The sequence below is a fragment of the Plectropomus leopardus genome, chromosome 15, assembly GCF_026936395.1.
Source record: "Plectropomus leopardus strain MGB_pleo_1.0 chromosome 15, ASM2693639v1, whole genome shotgun sequence".
In the NCBI taxonomy this organism is placed as follows: domain Eukaryota; kingdom Metazoa; phylum Chordata; class Actinopteri; order Perciformes; family Serranidae; genus Plectropomus; species Plectropomus leopardus.
In genome coordinates this window covers 8,901,217-8,920,326 of record NC_142190.1, presented here as the reverse complement: position 1 = coordinate 8,920,326, position 19,110 = coordinate 8,901,217, and the positions used below count along the sequence as shown (strand labels likewise).

Genomic DNA, 19,110 nt, shown 5'->3' with positions numbered 1-19,110 from the left:
TACACACTCTCTCTGATGTTTGGAAACAAACTGGAGACTCTCCTGACTTTGACTAAACATCCTCCTGACAAGTGTGTTTGAGGTTTTAAGATACAAGAGTCTAAAAGCTTTATTGACAGGCTGAAAATGTTCATTATACTCTGCAGCAGAAAAGTCTCAGAATGAACAACATACTGCTGATTTGGCGTTTCTTGGAGCCGTACCAAGTTGAGGATGTAGTTACGATGTTGACGCATGGCGAGGCTGTCACTTCAGATTTGAAAAACATTTGAGCTTGTGGAAAAATTTGAAACTAGATCTGTAATCATCTGTTCAAATAAAAAATATCTGAGCGCAACAGGTTGTGCCTTAAACATCAGTGAGGGAGGTTTATTTTATATTAATTTCCTGTTTAACTGATAATTATTACTCAAAACAAGCCAAGAAGTATGTGGATTCAGGGATAAATGTGGTTGAGTTGATTTCAGCTCCTTAATATTGTTTTTCTGTGTTCGCTCAGAGAACAAATTCACCTCTGCACCTCTGTTGAAGTAGGCTTCCTTAATAATATTTTGGGGGCTTTTTGGTCTTTCTGCTGGGTGTATAAGTATTACTTTTTTAAGCAATAAGATATTATGCACTCCATTTGCAGCATTAACTTCTTTGCTGCTGCCAGCAGGACGTTCAGACACAGAAGAGTGACAATTAAGAGAAGAACCTGAGTAAATAAGTAGATGTTATGACTGTAAGGAGAGACATAAAACTGGACGGAGAATTAAAGGAGTAAATTTGTTCAGCATTTTAGCCTTTTATTGCTAAAAATGCTAGACTTGAATTTAATGAGAGAGCCCTGGCCAAAATAACAAAACAGCCAGCCATGAGTAGAAATAAAATCATAGTACTACATAAACTTGGGGGCAAATTTGTTTTTTTGTTTGTTTTTTGCACCCTCTCTCAGTTCCTATCAGCTGTCACAATGTTTTATATGATGCGTGAGCTTACTGCCCTCTGCTGTTCATCCATAAAGTCAGCATTTTTACTTTACAGTACTTTAGAAAGCAAAATAAGTGCTAAATTAATCACAAAAGTCTTTGCATGCACGTGTGTGTGTGTGTGTGAGAGAGAGAGAGAGACAGCCAAAAAAAAAAGGAAAATAAACAGTCAACAGTAGTTCTAACCGACATTTAGTCTTTATTGGTGTCTCAAAAAGTACAGCACAAACAAATGAAGCACGCAGTTACAATATCTATTAGTACTTTAGGCCTTACTGAAGAATACAGAATGTCATATCAGTAACAATGAAAATACCATCATGCAGATCGTGGTCTTATAGGCAGTTTTAAAGCAGAATATACAGCAGCAAGTACGTAACTTCATCTACAGTATCGTATACTCCTAACACCAAAAATTACTGGTTTATTATCATAAAGGAAACTGCATTTTTTATTTTTACAGTAGTGCAAAGCTGACCATAGCAAAGCAAAACAAGCAGGAGATGAAACCAGCACTGACATTCACTGAAGTAAACAGCTGCATAATACTGACAGAAAAGAAGCATCGACGCTCACTTCAATGGGACAAAGATATTCAGTACTATTATCAACACAATCAACAGTGCAAGCATGGCGCTAAAATGATTTCCTACATTTGTCAGAGCCGTCAGCATCGTCACGTGATGTGAACGCTCATGGATGTTAAATACAGTGGTCACATGTTCAAGTGAAGCAACACAGCTGTGATGAAGTACACGCGTGTCAGATGATTTATCTCTCAGTGAAAAGTAAAAGTAATGACTCAGAGCTGAGACAACAATCAAACTGACGCTCCACAGATAATCGATTAGATTGTTTGGGGGTTTTTTTTCTTAAAGGAGAGTCAACTGCTGCAGTGGCTCCAAAAATGCCACAAGATAAATCTAAAGGCATTTTATTTCTGCATCAAATCTGTTTGTATGTAAGGTGTAGGCATGGTGCAGGTGCGTACCCTCGCCATAGTCTGGCATGCACCTCTCCAGAAATATAGCTTCACATTGCTGCAATGCAGATTACAAAACTGTGACATGGCCACTTGGCAGCACCACATTTTTTCCCTCAAATATTGCATCTAAAAATGCTTTGCTGTGAGCAGTGGGAACTGGAGAAGAAGTGCCCGCATAATAGAGGTTTAATAAAAAGTAAATAGTAATTTCCTTAAAAGTAATGTTGTTCAACATTTATTTGCTCTAAATCCAAAATGATCAACTCAGTTTAAGTTGCTGTTTTTGATGAAGGTACTCAACACAGAGCAAAGCACACCAGTGCAGAAGTATAAATGCTCCCAGTGGTGTGGGTTAAATGTATAGGCTATGGCGTAGACGCATGGCCTATAGCAGCACTCTCCAGCCCCAAACAGGAAGCAGCAAAACAGTTAGATAGTAAACATGGAGGGGACTCCAAATCTTGGTTCTCGTGGACTCTCTTAGACTTTGTGAGGCTTTCTGAGTAAAATAAAGACATCAAATTTTAAAAATATACATGCAACCCACAGTAAGGAGCTGACAGTGGCATCATAGAAGATCGCGGCATTAAAAAGTCATTATTTTCCTGCGTTGACTGGTCGATCAACGCCTCCATCTTTAGCGCTTTTACGTTTTCACAGTCAGCTCTTCACTGCATTAGTAGGAACCACCTCCTAATTCATTTTCTATGGAGCAGCTTCATATTTACATCATGTTTCTCTGGTTGTTGCAGATGCTTCTTGAAGCCTTTATGTGTAGCATTTTTAAGAACATTAGTAAAATGTTAAATTAATATTTTACTGAAAGCAAATGCTGGAGAAGAGGTGAGAACACATTCATGCTCACGAACGTAAGACGACATTCTCCATGAACGCTTCCTGTCAGTCCTCTGTGTCTTTGGCTTCACTGAGAAGGACAAACACGTCTTCACTTCCATAAAGCAATTCAGCAGATTTCCCGCCAGATTTGGACTTTGTAAAAAGCAGCGCAGCGACTGCCAGAGGACATTTGTTTACAGCAAATTCACTAATGTCTTAAAAATAATGTGGTGATATTTTACTTCTATCAAACACTAATTATAAGTTGATTCGCATTCCAGCTCTGAGTCACAACGTAAAACAAAAACTTAGGCACACATGGTGCAAATTAATACATTTAAAAAGAAATGTGCAGTGAAATGAATGTAAATTATTGCTTTGGCTGATACAACAGTGGACACAGTGTCACATTCAGTGAATTAAAATAGTCAAACAATCGTGAACGTGAGCATGTGAGGGACATTCATAACTGAATCTCTGCATGGGGTCAAAGCAAAGGCAAAAACCTTTTGCAAACCTGTAAAAATAATGTTCATGACTTTATTTTTATTGATATTTGGATGTTACTCTGTGTGAGGAAATAAAAAAGTTATTAATTGCAAGAGAAGTAGCTGTTTTAATATCCAAAGTGAGAAGTGTGCTGCCAGTTTTTAAATATCTATGAACATGATTTTGCAGGTTTACAAAATGTACATTTGAGCTCACAAGAAACAAACTACTGCTGTGATTGTAAGTTCTCCACATTCGATATTTTGGCAAGGAGAAGTCTTAGGTGTCATGTCATGTTGACATAAAAAGTACAGTACAATCTATGACCTAATACAGACAAAGCTAAGAGATGACCTGGCCCTATATTATTTAAGAGCTTTTGATTGAATCAGCGCCAGCAACATTTCTTTTATGATTCTTTTAAATTTATATTATAGAGTATCTATAGCTCTTCATTTTAAATACAAAATATTTGTTCTGTCACATTTGTGTCTGAAGCCCGACCAGCTAATTGCCAAAATATTCTGAACTGATTGTGTTGCAGTCTAAAACAGGGATTTTTTGTTTTTTTGGCTGAGAAAGTAAATTTGGTTTGTTATGAGAAGAAGCACAGGGTTCATATCTGAGGTGTAACGGCTGATACAATCGTCGTGAATCATTAAAGCAACAGATAACGATGAGTCGTGTGGTGCAGCCTCCTCATGCACAGCTACAATCGCTATGGTCATCTCTGATGCTGGTGGTGTAACGCTGCAGTGAGGGCGTAGAGGCAGTGTGTGTGTGTGTGTGTGTGTGTGTGTGTGTGTTGTGGTTGAGTGAGCTTTTGGCAGTGACGCGACATGACGTTAGCTGGGACGAGGTGGGCTGAGCAGATTGGGAAGAGAGTCTCCCCAGATGTGTCCAGCAGTTTGAGGAACTATGTATGTGAGGGTAAAGGGTTTTCTGATTTTTTTTTTTTTTTTTAGTTGGCCTACCGGACATCCAGGGGAGACCTCTGTGGGGGTATGAAGGGTTCAGCTGGGGACTGTGGGGGAGGGTCACAGGTCAGGGGTGTGTGTTTTAGAGGTTGACCAGGTGGAGGTCGGAGGCGGAGAAGTGGGGGCACAGAGCCATGTCTGGATTCTTCAGCTGTCGCAGGATCCTCCGGTGGAACTTGGAGCGGACCCGGTTAAACTCCATGATGTCGCTCGGATCCTCCTCGATCCAGAAACGGTGAAACTCCTGCATCAGGTAACCTGCCATGAAGATGAGCAAAAACAAGTTGATCCTTTATGTTCTTAAAAGTGAGTGAATGAAAACTTAACTGGATTGATTTTTCTAATATAACTCATCCGTTTACATTTTATTAAGACTTAAATATGAGTGACAGGCTGTCTGTGAAGCCTCACTACCATCAGCTCCACCCCTCGCTCCTCCACAGCTCTGTCCTTGCGTCCAAATATGGTCATCTCTGACTCCAAAAAACCAAAATGGTGACGGCTAAAATGTTAAACTTATGACCTCAAAATAGGAGTCTATCATAAACCACTGGGTGACGTCATGGTAGTTACATTGATTTTTTTATACAGTCTAAGGACCCATCCCTCTCTTTCTCCCTTATTTATTTATTTAGCTTTTATTTATGCAGTAAACTCTAGGCAGTATTGCAATTAAAGGATGTAATTGGAAATTTTTTTGGCAAAGGAAATTTCCCTAAAATTGCAAGAAACTGGCAGATTTACAAAATTATTTTTTTAAAAGCTAGGGGAAAATGTCAATGTCCATTCCACTATAATTATAAATATCTTAACTATGTATTTAAAATTAGAATTATTATTATTGCTTAAGAATGTTTTGGGGCCATTTCCTTATTCTATTATTATTTTTTTTACTTTACTTTTTTTTGTGCTAATTTAAAGGTAATTTTCTTGCACTTTTTTAAACCGATTTTCTGCAGTTTTTTGGTCAAGTTACTCTTTGCCATTTTAACATGTTTTTGGAAACAATCAAGCTAATTTGCACAGGTGTTACAGGATTAACTGAAATCTGATTTAACAGGAAAATAGTAAACTCACAGAAGGTCTGCTGAAAGTGCAGCAGGCTCGGCATCTCTGGCGCCACGTTGTACAGGTGGGTCTTCAGAGCTCCGCTCACCAGCAGAGAGTAGGCCAGGTCTGTGATGTTGATGCCCACGATAGCAAAAGAGTAGCTGGAGGAAGAAGATAAAAAAAGACGATAGTTTTTAGGAAGTTTTTGTCTGTTTAACAGGGGTGTGTGGTGGATGTGTTTGTAAACAGACTTAAAAAAAAAATACCATTTCCCATGACATCTTAAGTATGACTTAAGAAGAGAGTGTTGTTGAGCATTGTGGAGATGCCCAAAACAAAAACATATATTTTTTTATAAAAGAGTTTAGTGTTTTGGAATTTAGTATAAAAACTGAAAATACCATAAAACTTCAAATAAAAGCCTATTCCCTATTAAATACCTTGTCCCTTTTTACTAGCCGGGTGTGGCGACACATTTTGACAAATAAAGGCCCGTCTCAATTACAGGCTCGGTCTGGTTGCCATGGAGTTCATTTTTATAGAAGTTCTTTGGATGTATTTAAGCTGGTTGTTGGATACCTGCTGGAGTTAATGTTAGTTAGCCACCTAGATCACGCATAAAAATATGTATATATGTTTAAACTTTTGTCAGTGTGGACATATAACGCACATCATTAGCTTGGTAAGATTCTCCAAAATTCAATCATTCAGTTAATTTTATTGACACCGTGAGGAAAACATGAAAAAAATACAGTGAACTGTATTCATAATTGTATATTTAAAATATTTTATTTTTAATTACTTTTTTTAAATTCAGGTAATTTCTGCTTTGTTTTCTTATTTGTTGTTGTTTATGTTTTACTTTGTCTTTTTTATTTGGGAAGGTGTTTGTAGGTTTTTTGGCTTTCTTTTCATAGATTTTTTGCCAACTTCTGGGACATTTCTTCATTTGTTGCTTATTACTGTCTTCCCATGTTTTTGAAAAAAAAAAAAACTGCTTAAGTTTCAAAGGGTTAAACAAATAATTTGATTGTATTTCCATCTTTTCTGAGCAACAGTTATATGTGAAAAACGTAAAAGCCTGTCCCATATCGACATAACTGAAGTTTTACGGTAGCAAATACCCCTTACCTTCCAACTTTCACTTCAAACTGGTCCCAGTGTGTGCTATGTGGTGGACCATTTGGACGTGCGAGGAAAGCGCTGTGTACCATCACAAACACTGTCACAGTAAAAGATTTGCACTCTACAGCTTGCTGCTCTGCTGGAGTGTCCTGAAAATAATGTTTGGGATTTATAGGAGTTTTTGTGTGTGACTGCGTGTGTGCGTTTTCAGAGTCGGCCCTTGGTGCTTATCAGAGCTGATGCAGACTGGAGGCAGAGCACAGGAGGACACACAGCAGTAAAACACTTCCTGCATAGACACACTCCCATGGCCACATCACAGAGCCCCTCCGCTGCTCTGTATTGAGGCCAAAGCTCACACAGCTCCAGCAGCAGCAGCCCAGTTTTGCCTCCTCCATACACTCGTGCATTGCCGTTTTACAGTACACATGCAGACACTTACCCAATAGCTTTGTCTAGGTTCTTCTGTTCCCATTCAGGCTTGTTAATCTCACTGTGAAGGACACAACACTTGAGTCACATATTGTCTACATAGAAAACAACATTCAGTGCACCGACTGAGAAATCTTAAAGTCACAGTGAAATGACATTTTATGATTGCTTGCTTCTTAAAGGGAGCCTTACGCTTCTTCTTGTGTTACAATGTTGGATGTTCATATTAAACAGGGTTTTCAAATAAAGAGGTAAACGTATGTAAGAGTATTCAGACCACTCTGAAAACTCTGTTTCTAATTGTTATTTCTACTTTGGCTACAAGATTACATCAATTCATGAGTCATTTGCTCCAAGCACACTACTGCAAGAGTTAAAATTTCATACCCTGCTGCATGTGGTAACATGCTAATTTCTAGGAAACATGTAATCTTGGTTGTTCATTTCTCCCCGATTTTGGATCATATTCCTTCTGGAACATTTCTGGTTTTGCTTAAATGCTTTTGTTGGGGATTTTTCATTGTAGAAAGTGCCTCTGTTCTCTGTTACAGTCATTTTCTGTTATTTTACAGTACTGATTATAAAGTGCATGTTTAACTATTTTTTTAAATCCAGCTTAAGCAAAATCAGCGATTTTCTCTGTAGCCTGCATATTATATATGTTAGAAAGTACTGGAAACTGTAGTAGAGCTATGTGGAGTTAGACTGTTAAACTTTTTACTATTTCTGTTCCTGGGATTTTTAAGGCGGGCCTGATATCATGGCCTGATGTCACACTGGACTGCTGTCCTTATCATAATCCCTCCCCCAACATGTAAAAACTACTTCACTGTTAGTCTTACTAACATTTCAAAATTATACACACATACACTACTTTCTTTTTTGCAATTCCTAAAACTATTATTAATATTATGTTCTTCTCTTATTAATTCAAATGGCAGCACACCAACATGTTATCCATTCACAAAGAGTGTTAAATAAATATATTTTCACAACATCTGTCTCCGTGAGGGTCAGTATTGGTAATGAGATGACCAAGTAAAAATAACATATATGTAAACTGTGCCTAGTGCGGCTTTAAATGCATGAAACATCAACCCAAAAGACAAAGCTATGAATGCAGTGAAAATAATGAAAGTACCTTTGCTTTCTGTGTGTGCTCCTACAACAGTGCATGTGAGAGTCAGAGAGGACGGCATGGTCAGAAAAGTGGAGGTGAAGGTGGAGGAGAAAAAAGAAGAATCTTCATTTGTGAAATGAGCTCACTGAGATGCGATGAGAAACAACACAAGCAGCAGCAGCAGTCGAAAAAAGAAGACGCAGTGAATGACATCGAGCTGTAGGAATGAATATTATCAAGCAGAACGTGGTAAATGCAGAGTAATGGATGACTGAGTGCAGTTTAAAGGAGAAGGGAGTACACCACATGTCTGGTAGAAAGATTTTAAAGCTGCATTAATTGGTGTTTCGGCCACAAGGGGCAGCGGAATAAGCTGAAAACACAGCATTTATGATATTATCACAACTTAGAGTTGGTTTTGTGAACATGTGAGCAAACAGTTGCACATTAACACTTTAAAATTCCTTTTATATAATGTGAAAAAACATGTTGGAAGAAATGTATTTTAATTAGTAATTAACTTAAAATGCATGTTCATAAATATGGTAATTAAAAGTATAGAATTAGAATTTCTTTCATATAATGTGGAAAACTGAGTTGAAATAAATTAACTTGTATGGGTTATCAACTTCAATTATTTATAAACACATTTTTAAGTTAAGGCCTCATGTTACGTACTGTTACCATAATTATGAACACATAAAAGTTAATTTCGTCCAACAAATTTTTACGTTATTTAAAAGGAATTTTAAAGTGTTAACACATCCAGCTCAAACAGAGTAACAGTAAAATTCATTTGGAGTTGTATTTTTGACCACCTGATTAACTCAAGTCCATAAACTCACTGTTGTTCTAGCTCCGTTTTGGTCTTCACCAACTCTTAAAAATATATCTTCACTTTGTTTACCAGCTAGTATCAATCTTAAACAGCTGCTGCTGGAATCCAGGCTGATGAAAGCATAGTTTGTGGGCCAGAAACCAAAACAATTCACCTAAAAGAGGCTAAAAAAAGCTTGGTAAAGTGAGTTGGTATTTATAATCTGTCAGTTTTTTCACTATGAGCGACCTCTGTCACATCACATGTACCCATTTGTTCCACTTTTATTGTAAGAGATATTAACTGGTGCAGCTTTTAGTGGCGAGAACATTGACAATATAATGGTATATGACAATTGCTGCATGTAATATATACTGCAGTTTCTTTTTATGTCATTTACCTATTTCAAAGCCCCCGTGAGCAATACTATTCCCACAAAGTAGATTCCAATTTGCTCTATCATTGGACATTATGGACTCTGGTGATGAGTGTTTGCTGACTACGATGGGATCTAAAATTGCCATAATTTTATGGATGTATAAATTTATTCTTGAACCTTGAGCGATTGAGCTCTTCTACTGTAAAGACAGCTATAGCTGTACAGAGTTTCTTTGAATCACATGCAATAAATACATGCAGGTTTTAACCCTTTAAAACCTGAGCAAATTGGCTTGATCCCTTTCATAAACATGGGAAGAAGGGACTGAACACACAGACGAAATGACCAAAAATATAAGCAAGAAATGAGCAAAAGTACTAAAAAAGGAAAACAGGACTAGAATAAATAATTAAAACTACAGCAATTCTAATAATTATATGTAATTATGATAATTCTAAATGTAGTTTTTCCCTAGCTGTTTTCTTTTTTCCTCCACATATTTTTTCCTAGCCTCTAAAAATTTTTTTTTTCTAAATCTACTCATTTCTTGCAATTTGTGGAAAATGTCTTGCCAAGTTGCTTATTGCCCTTTTTTCTATGTTTTTGAAAGGAATCACACCAGTTTGCTCTGGATTCAAAGGTTTAAATATTTTTAATGTAGTAGTTTTAAAGCAGCACAAGAATAATGGTTAATGGGCTCAGTTTCTTATCAAGCAGCTAAATATCTGCTAAAAAACTCACATTTCCTCATTTTTTGATACCTACTTCCCTGGAGTTGCTGGTCTCCTGGGAACACTATGTTCAACCAGAGAGACTTTCTATCAAAACATTTGGTGTATTCCTTTATATTTATCATGCTCTGGTCAAAAATTGTGGAAAAAAAGGGGGGATGCCATACTTGTGCTTTGGTTGCAAGGAGTCATGGAGCATCTGCAGGGCGGTGGCTTTATCGTGTTCTGCGAAATACCTGCAAAGACAATACATGAGAAGGGTTTAATGTGAAGGTCAAATTTAGCCCTACATCTGTGCATATGTAAGTTTTAATAATCTATAATTGAATCCAGTTGAAAGCTATTATCTCACTGAAGATTATACCCCTAAAGATGTGTATACATAAACATCCAAATATAAACACTTATATATCTTAAATCCCATTAATTTGCAATAGTGACTTTTTTAAAGTGTTTTGCAGAAAGTGAAGTGACTGAGAGCTTACAGCAGATTGTGCAAGCCCAGCAGGCCCATGCCTCTGAAATCAGTTTTGGGGTCGCTGCCTTGGAAACCAATTTCACACCACTGTTTAGAGATGCGTCCGGTGAGAGGTGTGTCAGGACGCAGCTCCTTCCACAGCTGCAACACACGCACACACACACACACATACATGTCAACATCAATAACAGGGGACTATAATTCTTTACTATCCAAGTGGGAACTTTTATTACCGTCATCATTTTCGTCATTTTAAAAATAGAACTAGAATTGAAAATATACTTCTCACACACACACACACACACACACACACACACACACACACACACACACACACACACACCACAGGTCAGTCCAAAATTCTTTCAGAAGTTACATTTGTAAACTAATAATGGATTTAAAGTTGAAATAGTTAGCCTCAAGTAATATCTTATGGTGTAAATTGCTTACTAAAATGGATTAACAGTTCAAATACATATTTTAAAGTAACAGCTAAACATGAGCTAAACATTTATTTATTTTTATTTATTTTACATTTTTATTTAAATTTTATCTGTTTTATTTCCTTTTAATTGTGGTTTTATCATGTTTATTGTTTCTGTTGTTGTTTTTGGTCTATTTCTTTGTATTATTTTAAATTGACAGATAATGCAAGATGCAGATGTTTTTAAAGGTTCTATTTAAATAAAGTTTTTTTATTATTATTATTATTATTATTATTATTATTATTACTATTACTATTATTATTACTATTACTATTAGTGAGCAGCAGTAACAGCTAAAAATAATGGATAAACCGATGAAACAGTAAGCTTAAAGTAACAGCTACAGTGTAAATAGTTGACTAAAAATATTTGATTAATAGCTCAAGTTGTTATCTTGAAGTCACAGCTAAATAGCAGGACTCGTTAGCTAAGAAATAATGGATAAACAGTTGATATATTAAGCTTGAAATAGCAGATAAACAGTGGAAATAGCTAGCTTAAAATAATGGATTACATCAACTTTACATTTTCTATAGATAACGGAGCTGATTAAATAAAAGTAATTGGTAAACAGTGATTTGTTTAGATATTTACAATAAATAGATTAACACTTGAAAAAATCCCATTGAGGTAATTAGCTAAATGAATAGATAAACTGGAAAAGTATTTAGCTCAGTAATATCTAATGGTTGAAATAAAAAAACAGTGTCCTTAAAGCGGTACTTGAGTTTGGAAAACATGAGATTATCCTGTCAGGGTTTGCAGGCAGCTGGAGTTTATTCCAGCACGCATGGAGCGAGAGGCAGGATGGACCATGAACCAAGTTAACTACAGGAGGTTCAGCACAAAAACTGATGGTTATTTTTGTTGTTGCGACTTTAAGCAGCCACAGAGATCTATGTACCTTCATCAGCAGGTCCTCGTGCTCTGGGTTTTCACAGTCATAAGGCTCCCTGCGCAGCTTCTCCACTTCTGCCACCAGGCTCCTGTAGCCCACGATCTGCAGCAGGCTGGCTTGCAGAGAGATGCCCAGCCTGAGGGACACACAGGGAAGAGGAAGGGCTGCATTTATAAGAGAATTCAGGTCTATTAATTTCACAATATTTTGTTCTGAGCAACTTATCAGCTCAGTTTGAGCAGGTGGGGGTTCAGCACGATGCTCAAGGGCAGCTCAGTAGTCAGTACTGAGTAGGACAAGTGTGTTATTCTTTATTCGCTGTCCCCAGACACACTTTCACAGGTCGTCTTGGAATTCAAAGTGTTGACACAAATTTACCACAACAAGCTAACATTAGTGAAAACTGAAATGTGATAATGTGTCTCACTGTGGGTTGGTGTCAGGGTTAATCTTCTTCAAGGCCATGATGTCCTCAATAGTTTTCTCCACTTTGTCAGGGTGGACGCTGAGGGCAGACTGCAGCAGCTAGAGGGGATGACAGAAAATGACAGAAATGAAAAAGGACAAGAGGAGGAAGATTGAAGCTAGAAAACTGAGCAACACACCATATTCATACTGCATATATATAGATTTTAGAGACCCGTACCTCATTCTTGGAGTACCTCAGAGATGATTCTGGAAGGAAATGGATGCAAAGTATAAGACAACAGTGTGCAGTGACATTAGGAGCAGAGTTATTTAGTAGTTTTAAAAACACGTTTGAGTGTAGTTCAAGACATTTATATATTTAATTCAAATTGTGAAAACTGCAATTTGCCCAAGGTATGAAAAGGTATCTCGCATCGAATCATGCAAACTTAATTTTCAATAAAAAGGAAACTAAATGAATGCAAAGACGCATACAATAACTACAAAAAGGGGCAAAATAACCAAAAATAGACACAATATAACAAGAAAAAGTGGCAAAACCACAAAAATATACATAAAATAACTATGCAGACACACAAATTAACAACAAAAGAAGATGCAAAATGACTACAGGGACACACAAATTAGCTACAAAAAAGGGAAAATCAACCACAAACAAGTACAAAATGAACACAAAGAGACACAAAACAACTACAAAAAGGGGCAAAACAGCCAAAAAGTAACACAATGAATACAAAGAAACACAAAATAATCACAGAACTAAAAAAGGGACAAACTCACCAAAAACAAAAACATTATGACAACAAAGACACAAAAGAAGCAAAAATTGACTACAAAAATGGTAAGGGTAGAGTAAGTGTAAGGTTGCTGATGACAGTGTCTTTTAATCATAAATTAACAACATGAATTTATAAACAAATATCAGATAGTGAGTGGGCCTACCTATCTTGAGGGTCCTGCGGGCTCCATGCTTGTTGTTGTAGCAGATTCTCTGCAGCTCGCAGCGCCCCGTAAACTTTCTGGCGACAAACTTCAGGCCTCGCCACAGACATTTACAGTAGAGGAACACGAAGAATTGGGTCACCACTCTGGAGAGGAGACGACAGGAGGGATTAGACTGATAGTCAGGTGACAGGTGTTGCGTACTGTTTGTACTTTGTGGCCATTTAGAGTCAGTTTATGCCCTCTTGTGTCCTCAGTTTTTAGCCCTGAGTAAGTAAAAAACTATCCTGTGATGGCGTACTAGGACCATTGCAGGTATTAAAAACAAAGCCCTCAGAATTTCCTAGAGTGAAGTATTAAATTGAGGAGGGATTTTGGGGGTTGTTTGGGGGAAAGTCAGAATATCTCAGCCTCTGATGCTTCACTTTCTACCATTCTTTTTAAAATCGATCTCTTATTAATCCCCCAAGTTTCAAACATACAAATTTAATTTTCTTAAATTGTTCTTAATCTATGCTTGAACTGGATTTGTTCTTTCGATATCATCCGTTGAATTGCTCCTCATTGTGATCTTTTTATATTTCATTGTTTTCATTGTCATTTAACAATCTTCTGCTTTATGTCTTGTGTGAAGCAGAACAATTTACTTGTTTTTAGTCCTACTTTCTATAAAACTATTATTATTATTACTATTATTACTATTATTATTATTATTATAATTATTATTAAATCACTGGAGTACTTGTGTGCAATATTTTTGTTTAATGTTGGGTTAATACCAAGATGTTTTCAATATATTTTAGAGCTGCAACAATTAGTCATTTAATCGATAAAAAGAAAATAAGCAGCTATCTTGATTATCAAGCAATAGCTTAAGTAATTATTCATACATTCAATGATTCCAGGTTCTCAAAGACAATAATTTGCTTTTTTTTTCTTGGTCTTACATGATGGTCAATTGAGCATTTGGGAGCTTTGGACTGTTGGTTTAAAAACAAACAAACAAACACACACACAAAAAAACACCAAGGCATTTAATGATGTCTCTTTGTGCTTTAGGATAAAGGAATGAGCATTTTTCACTATTTATTTAAATGTTTTACAGACATATAGTAATTGCCAGATAATCATTATTTGCAGCCCTAATAAATTTCACTTCAAACTTGCTCTAATTGTCATCTTCTGCAAATGAAATAAAGTAAGGGGTTTTCTTCAGAGATCTGTAGTATATTAGGGGATTTCCAGGGGAAAGAAATCTAACCCAATCCTATCATGTTTTAGAGTAAAAATGTGTCAAATTGAAAAATCACTACAGAGAAAAATCTCTATGAAACAAAATGAAGACAAGAGAAGCAGGGAGGAGAATTTGATGCTAACAGAGTCAGAGAATGGTGTTGTACTTCTTGTCTACCAGGTTCGACTTGCAGCAGATCAAAGAGTGCTATTTTTTGCAGGTGACACTGAGAATGAAAATGGAGATGTGTGTCTTGGGAAATGCACAGTGACCCATTAAGAAACAGTGGGGAATAAATGATTTTCAGCCTCCAACTGCTTCATTAAATGATGAGCATTAGGAAACAAGGACAGAAGGAAGAGACTTATGACAATGGCATGTTATTTTGATGTAAAACCTTCTATCATCTGGTTTCGTGATCCTGAAACCCAGGTTTAGGGACCCTAATGGGTTTTTTCCCATCTATTATCAGGCCTAATATTAGAAGAAAGCGTCAGCAAAACCTGCAAGCCACACGAGCAGCCTCACTTTCCTTTTTGTTTGTTTTTGTGGAATAGTATTTACAACCTTTTCAGGCAGAAATAAATCCTCCTGATGCTGACAGATCACAGCATAACATCATCTGCCATGTCAACATAAAAAGAAGGTAAATACAGTCCTGAAAGATTAATTCCTCCTGCTAGTCCCATGGATGAGACTGGCATGTTAAACAGCTCATATAGACACTCTGTCATTTTCTTAACCTTCAAGGAGCGAGCACCAACAGCAGGTGATAGTGGGAGGACTGATACAAAGAAAACGTGTCATTTTAAAGGGGCACTGCACTAATTCACATACAATAAAACTCTCTTATGGAGCTGCTACTCTGCCTGTGAAAACACTTGGATATTAAATTGGTCCAAATGCCCACACCTGCAGGATTTACAAGTAGCAAGTGTTGACGTATGTGACATATTTTGCATAACTTCCACAGTGCTCTGTGTCAGTTAAGACTGCAATTGTGTTGACGTTTATCAGAGCTCACTGGTACAAAATGACTCAAACAAGCCAAGGCATTTTGGTGGTTATATAATAATTCAAACATCATGAATATGCATTTATTGTGCAAAAGGCAGCCGTAACAGGATTGTGTCAGGACCAACAGATGTGAGGTGAGCCTGAAGACTACAAATTTATAACAGAAGACTGTTACAAATGGGAAATGTGACGTTTCAAAGAGGTTTTCCAAAAAAAAGTCTGTCACAGAAAGATGCTGTTGTATACTGTGGAATCTAGGAGATTGAGCCTCCAAAAGTCATGATATCTCCATCTTTTTTAAAATTATTATTATTTAATGTCTCTTGAAAGTTCTCTAACTGTAGAGACATGCAACATGAAATCACTGGAGGACCCCTTTAAGTTATTCTCAACACTCTGACTAGCCAAAACCATTAAAAGGTGGAACATGAATCATTTTTACATCAGTAAACTATTACCACATTCATTTAAGCACATTAGTATAATTACTGTAAACAAACTGTGAAAGCCATCACTAAAACAAATTGGCAGCCTCTGCTGGGCTCCACTGTTCATTAAATGTAATTGAAGCTAAATATCTTTGAGACCAAAGCAAACAGAGTAAAACGTTTTATTATCTTGGGCAGGAAACAACGGGATTTATGGGAAATGTTGTCTTAAATGGGAGAAACACTTACAAAGCAGTGGTGAGAGAAAGCCAATACATTCTCACTCCCAACTCGTTAAATACTGTCAAAGTCAAACTGTCATGTCAAACTTATCGCGCTCTAGGTACGCCTACAGCCTCATTTTTGGATGCTCAGGGACAACGCATCAATTTAGACTCATTACATGCATTATGTCTTTTCTAAATAAGCTTATGTTACTGCAGAAAATGTAGAACACAACATATTGCAGAAAGCCCCTATTTATGTATATTGCCGTTATTTGTCAGTGTAGACTCTACAACAAAAATAAAATTTTACAATTCTATATTAGAGTATAAAAATTCAATATAAAAAAGCCTTTATTTAATGACTTAGGGACTATTTATTCATATGTTGCACTGCTCTGTCACAGCAATACATTTTTTTATGCTCTCAGTTTTTGTCGTATTCCATTTTAGCTTTTTTTCGATATATCTTTTATTCTATTTCACCCTCTGAAAACCTATTTGTATGTTTCTTTTTTGAGGATTTTTATATATAAATAGCTTAGTGCATGGGTGTAATTTTCATTTCAACACTGGGGGAAGACGCGCACGAAACGGGGGGTTGGGGAGTCCCCTGCCAGAAAACCTTTCGCATTAAACCCTTAATTTTTTTGTATTTTGGTTAAATTGTATGCACCAATTTGTGACTTTTCTGCATCACTTTAGGGTGTACATGTCTTTAATTTTGTCAAGTTGAAGTCCTCTTGTACTTTCATTTTTTATTGGGGAAGAGAAATGCCCACGTTAAAAATTTTTAGGGGTTTGTGTCCTTTGCATCCCCCTTGAATTCTACATTCTTAGTGAATGTAGAATAGTGCTAGAATTCTTAGTGCCTTTTTTATGTCTGATGCACAGCACTTTCAATTGCCTTATTGTTAAAAAGTGATATTAAAATAATTTGCAGAATAGCAAAACTACTTAGATTATCAGTGATGTAATTTATTTATATGACATCTTTGTAGAAATTTGGATTTACTTGAGTGAAATCTCACAAATGTGCCACCCCCAGTGTAATTATTATTATGTATAACCAAAAACAAGGGTCCTTAGTAAAAATATTTCCTTTATGATAAATATTTTACTTGCCGTTTTATTCAGGACTTAAAAATAATTTTAAAAAATGTGTACTTCTTCAATATAAAGACTTTTCATTCAGCATATAAATAAATACAGCTATACACTGAAAGCAACATATCTATTAATAGAGACACCGCTGGGTTTACATGTGCTCCATAATTAAGAGGCCTCCTCTATAAACCACCCACTCAAACCAGTTTGCACCACAGCAGCCACTTACTGGCCACAATATCATAATCGATTGGGCTTAAATGGGAGAACTGGGAATACACAGTCTACAGTATTTGATATAAACAAGTCATTACAGTCGATGGAAGATAAACACATGGAGACAGGCTAAGAGGAGGGGGAGTTTGCATGAATTTCTTCACGTTTTAACAAATGAAATGTAAACGTAGCCCGGCATCATGTACAATAATGGAGTGTCTGTACCTCAGGAAATGCTTCATCTTGGCTGCTGGTGTCTTCGGAACTGTTTGTGTTGATTATTCACCTGGAAACGGAAAAAAAGGGAGAAATGAGAGGTGTTTTAATGTGTCTTTGGATGAGGCCGACCGAAGCGGAGAGCTCAGGCCTGAAGCTCCGGGAGCTGTCCGCGGTGCTGAAGTACTGACGCGCATGTAATCTGCACCCGTCTCCTCGGTACCCCCACATACAGCGTTTCTGTTAGACTGATATCGGTGCAACGAAATAAAAAAACACAATGGAACCTTTTAATTTTACCTTTAAGATAATCAAAATCCATTAAAAAACAGTTTATTAATGCTCGATAGTCTCCGGTCTGATTAGCAACCCAAAGCACAAACACACTATGCATAATCCGTAGCGACAGACTGTGCCCGTAACGTCGGCTGTACAGGCGATGCAAGCAATAAAATCAATGCAATAATAGATAATAGTCCCCTCTTACCGAAATTCAAATGATAAAAAGAGGCGAAACAAAGATGTGATGCGGCGGTGTGTCCTCTTCACTCGGCTCCAGTCGTCTGCTTTTCCTCCATGATGACAGCCACTGACTGGAGGAGGCTCGAGTCTAAAAGCTACAGCACAGCAATGCAGTGCGGAATACAAAGGGTCAACGCCACCGATCACCTAACAGTTTATACATCACTTGTTTCACATTTACTTCACATGCTGGTTTATGGTTAGATTTTGTTTTAGGAACTAATATGTATTAGCCTATAGATAGAACTAAATAATGCATGCAGGTAATGCTCCGGTTATATACAGTGACTTAAAATGACAAAACAACCACATTATCTATGTTCAACACCAATTAAAGTACCAGTAGCTGTTGCTGGGAATGGGACCTGTGATCTGTTGGAATGATTGCAATAAGCAGCGTGCAGGGGTGACGCCAGGAGTTCCTGGGCCTCTGCAAAATATTTCTGTCTCTCTCCACCACAATTTTTTTTAACTTGCATTAATATTTTTGGCCATTTGTGGGCAGCACAAGAAATGCTAAAGGTAACATTTATAATAGTTCAACCAAAAACAAAAACAAAAAAAAAAACTGTATGTTGTACACAACTCCCTAGACTCTCTAGGTCCCAAAAAGAGCAACCAAAAAATGACAGCCTATCAGCACAAACACACTTTGACAGAGGCTGAAGGATAGAGCAAAAAAGACAAAAGACTAAAACATCTGGATATTTAAAGTTATAAAATATGTATCTCAAAGAATGACCCAAAAACCAGCAAGAAATTAGTAAAAAAGAACAAAAAAATGACCTGAAAAATAAAAAAGATTTAAAAAAAGGAAAGTTAAGAAATAAAAAAATGCCTGAAAAAGTGCTTATAATGTATAATAATAATAATTCTGTAACATATATTCTAAATGTCATTATGTAAATTTACTTCATAATTACATTTCACTAGCTTTTTCTTTTATCCCACTTTTTTCCAGACATTCTTCCGTAGTTTCAAAAGTAATTTTCTAGATCTTC

General features: G+C 36.7%; 1 protein-coding gene across 2 annotated transcripts; it reads right to left on the bottom strand.

Annotated features, from left to right (window-relative positions):
* Positions 1–1,147: 1,147 nt before the first annotated feature.
* elmod1 (ELMO/CED-12 domain containing 1) lies at positions 1,148–18,223 on the bottom strand. Of its 2 annotated transcripts, XM_088088628.1 has the most exons (12): positions 18,075–18,223; positions 17,597–17,657; positions 13,146–13,291; positions 12,421–12,449; positions 12,202–12,299; positions 11,781–11,910; positions 10,399–10,532; positions 10,081–10,149; positions 8,008–8,028; positions 6,877–6,927; positions 5,337–5,470; positions 1,148–4,517 (listed from the first exon to the last, which is right to left on the bottom strand). In XM_088088628.1, the coding sequence occupies exons 2-12, from the start codon at positions 17,611–17,613 to the stop codon at positions 4,342–4,344; spliced, it is 1,005 nt and encodes a 334-aa protein (XP_087944754.1). In that variant the 5' UTR covers positions 17,614–17,657; positions 18,075–18,223; the 3' UTR covers positions 1,148–4,341. The 2 variants fall into 2 exon arrangements, with proteins under 2 accessions (XP_087944754.1, XP_042354510.1); XM_042498576.2 differs by lacking the exon at positions 8,008–8,028.
* Positions 18,224–19,110: the final 887 nt, after the last annotated feature.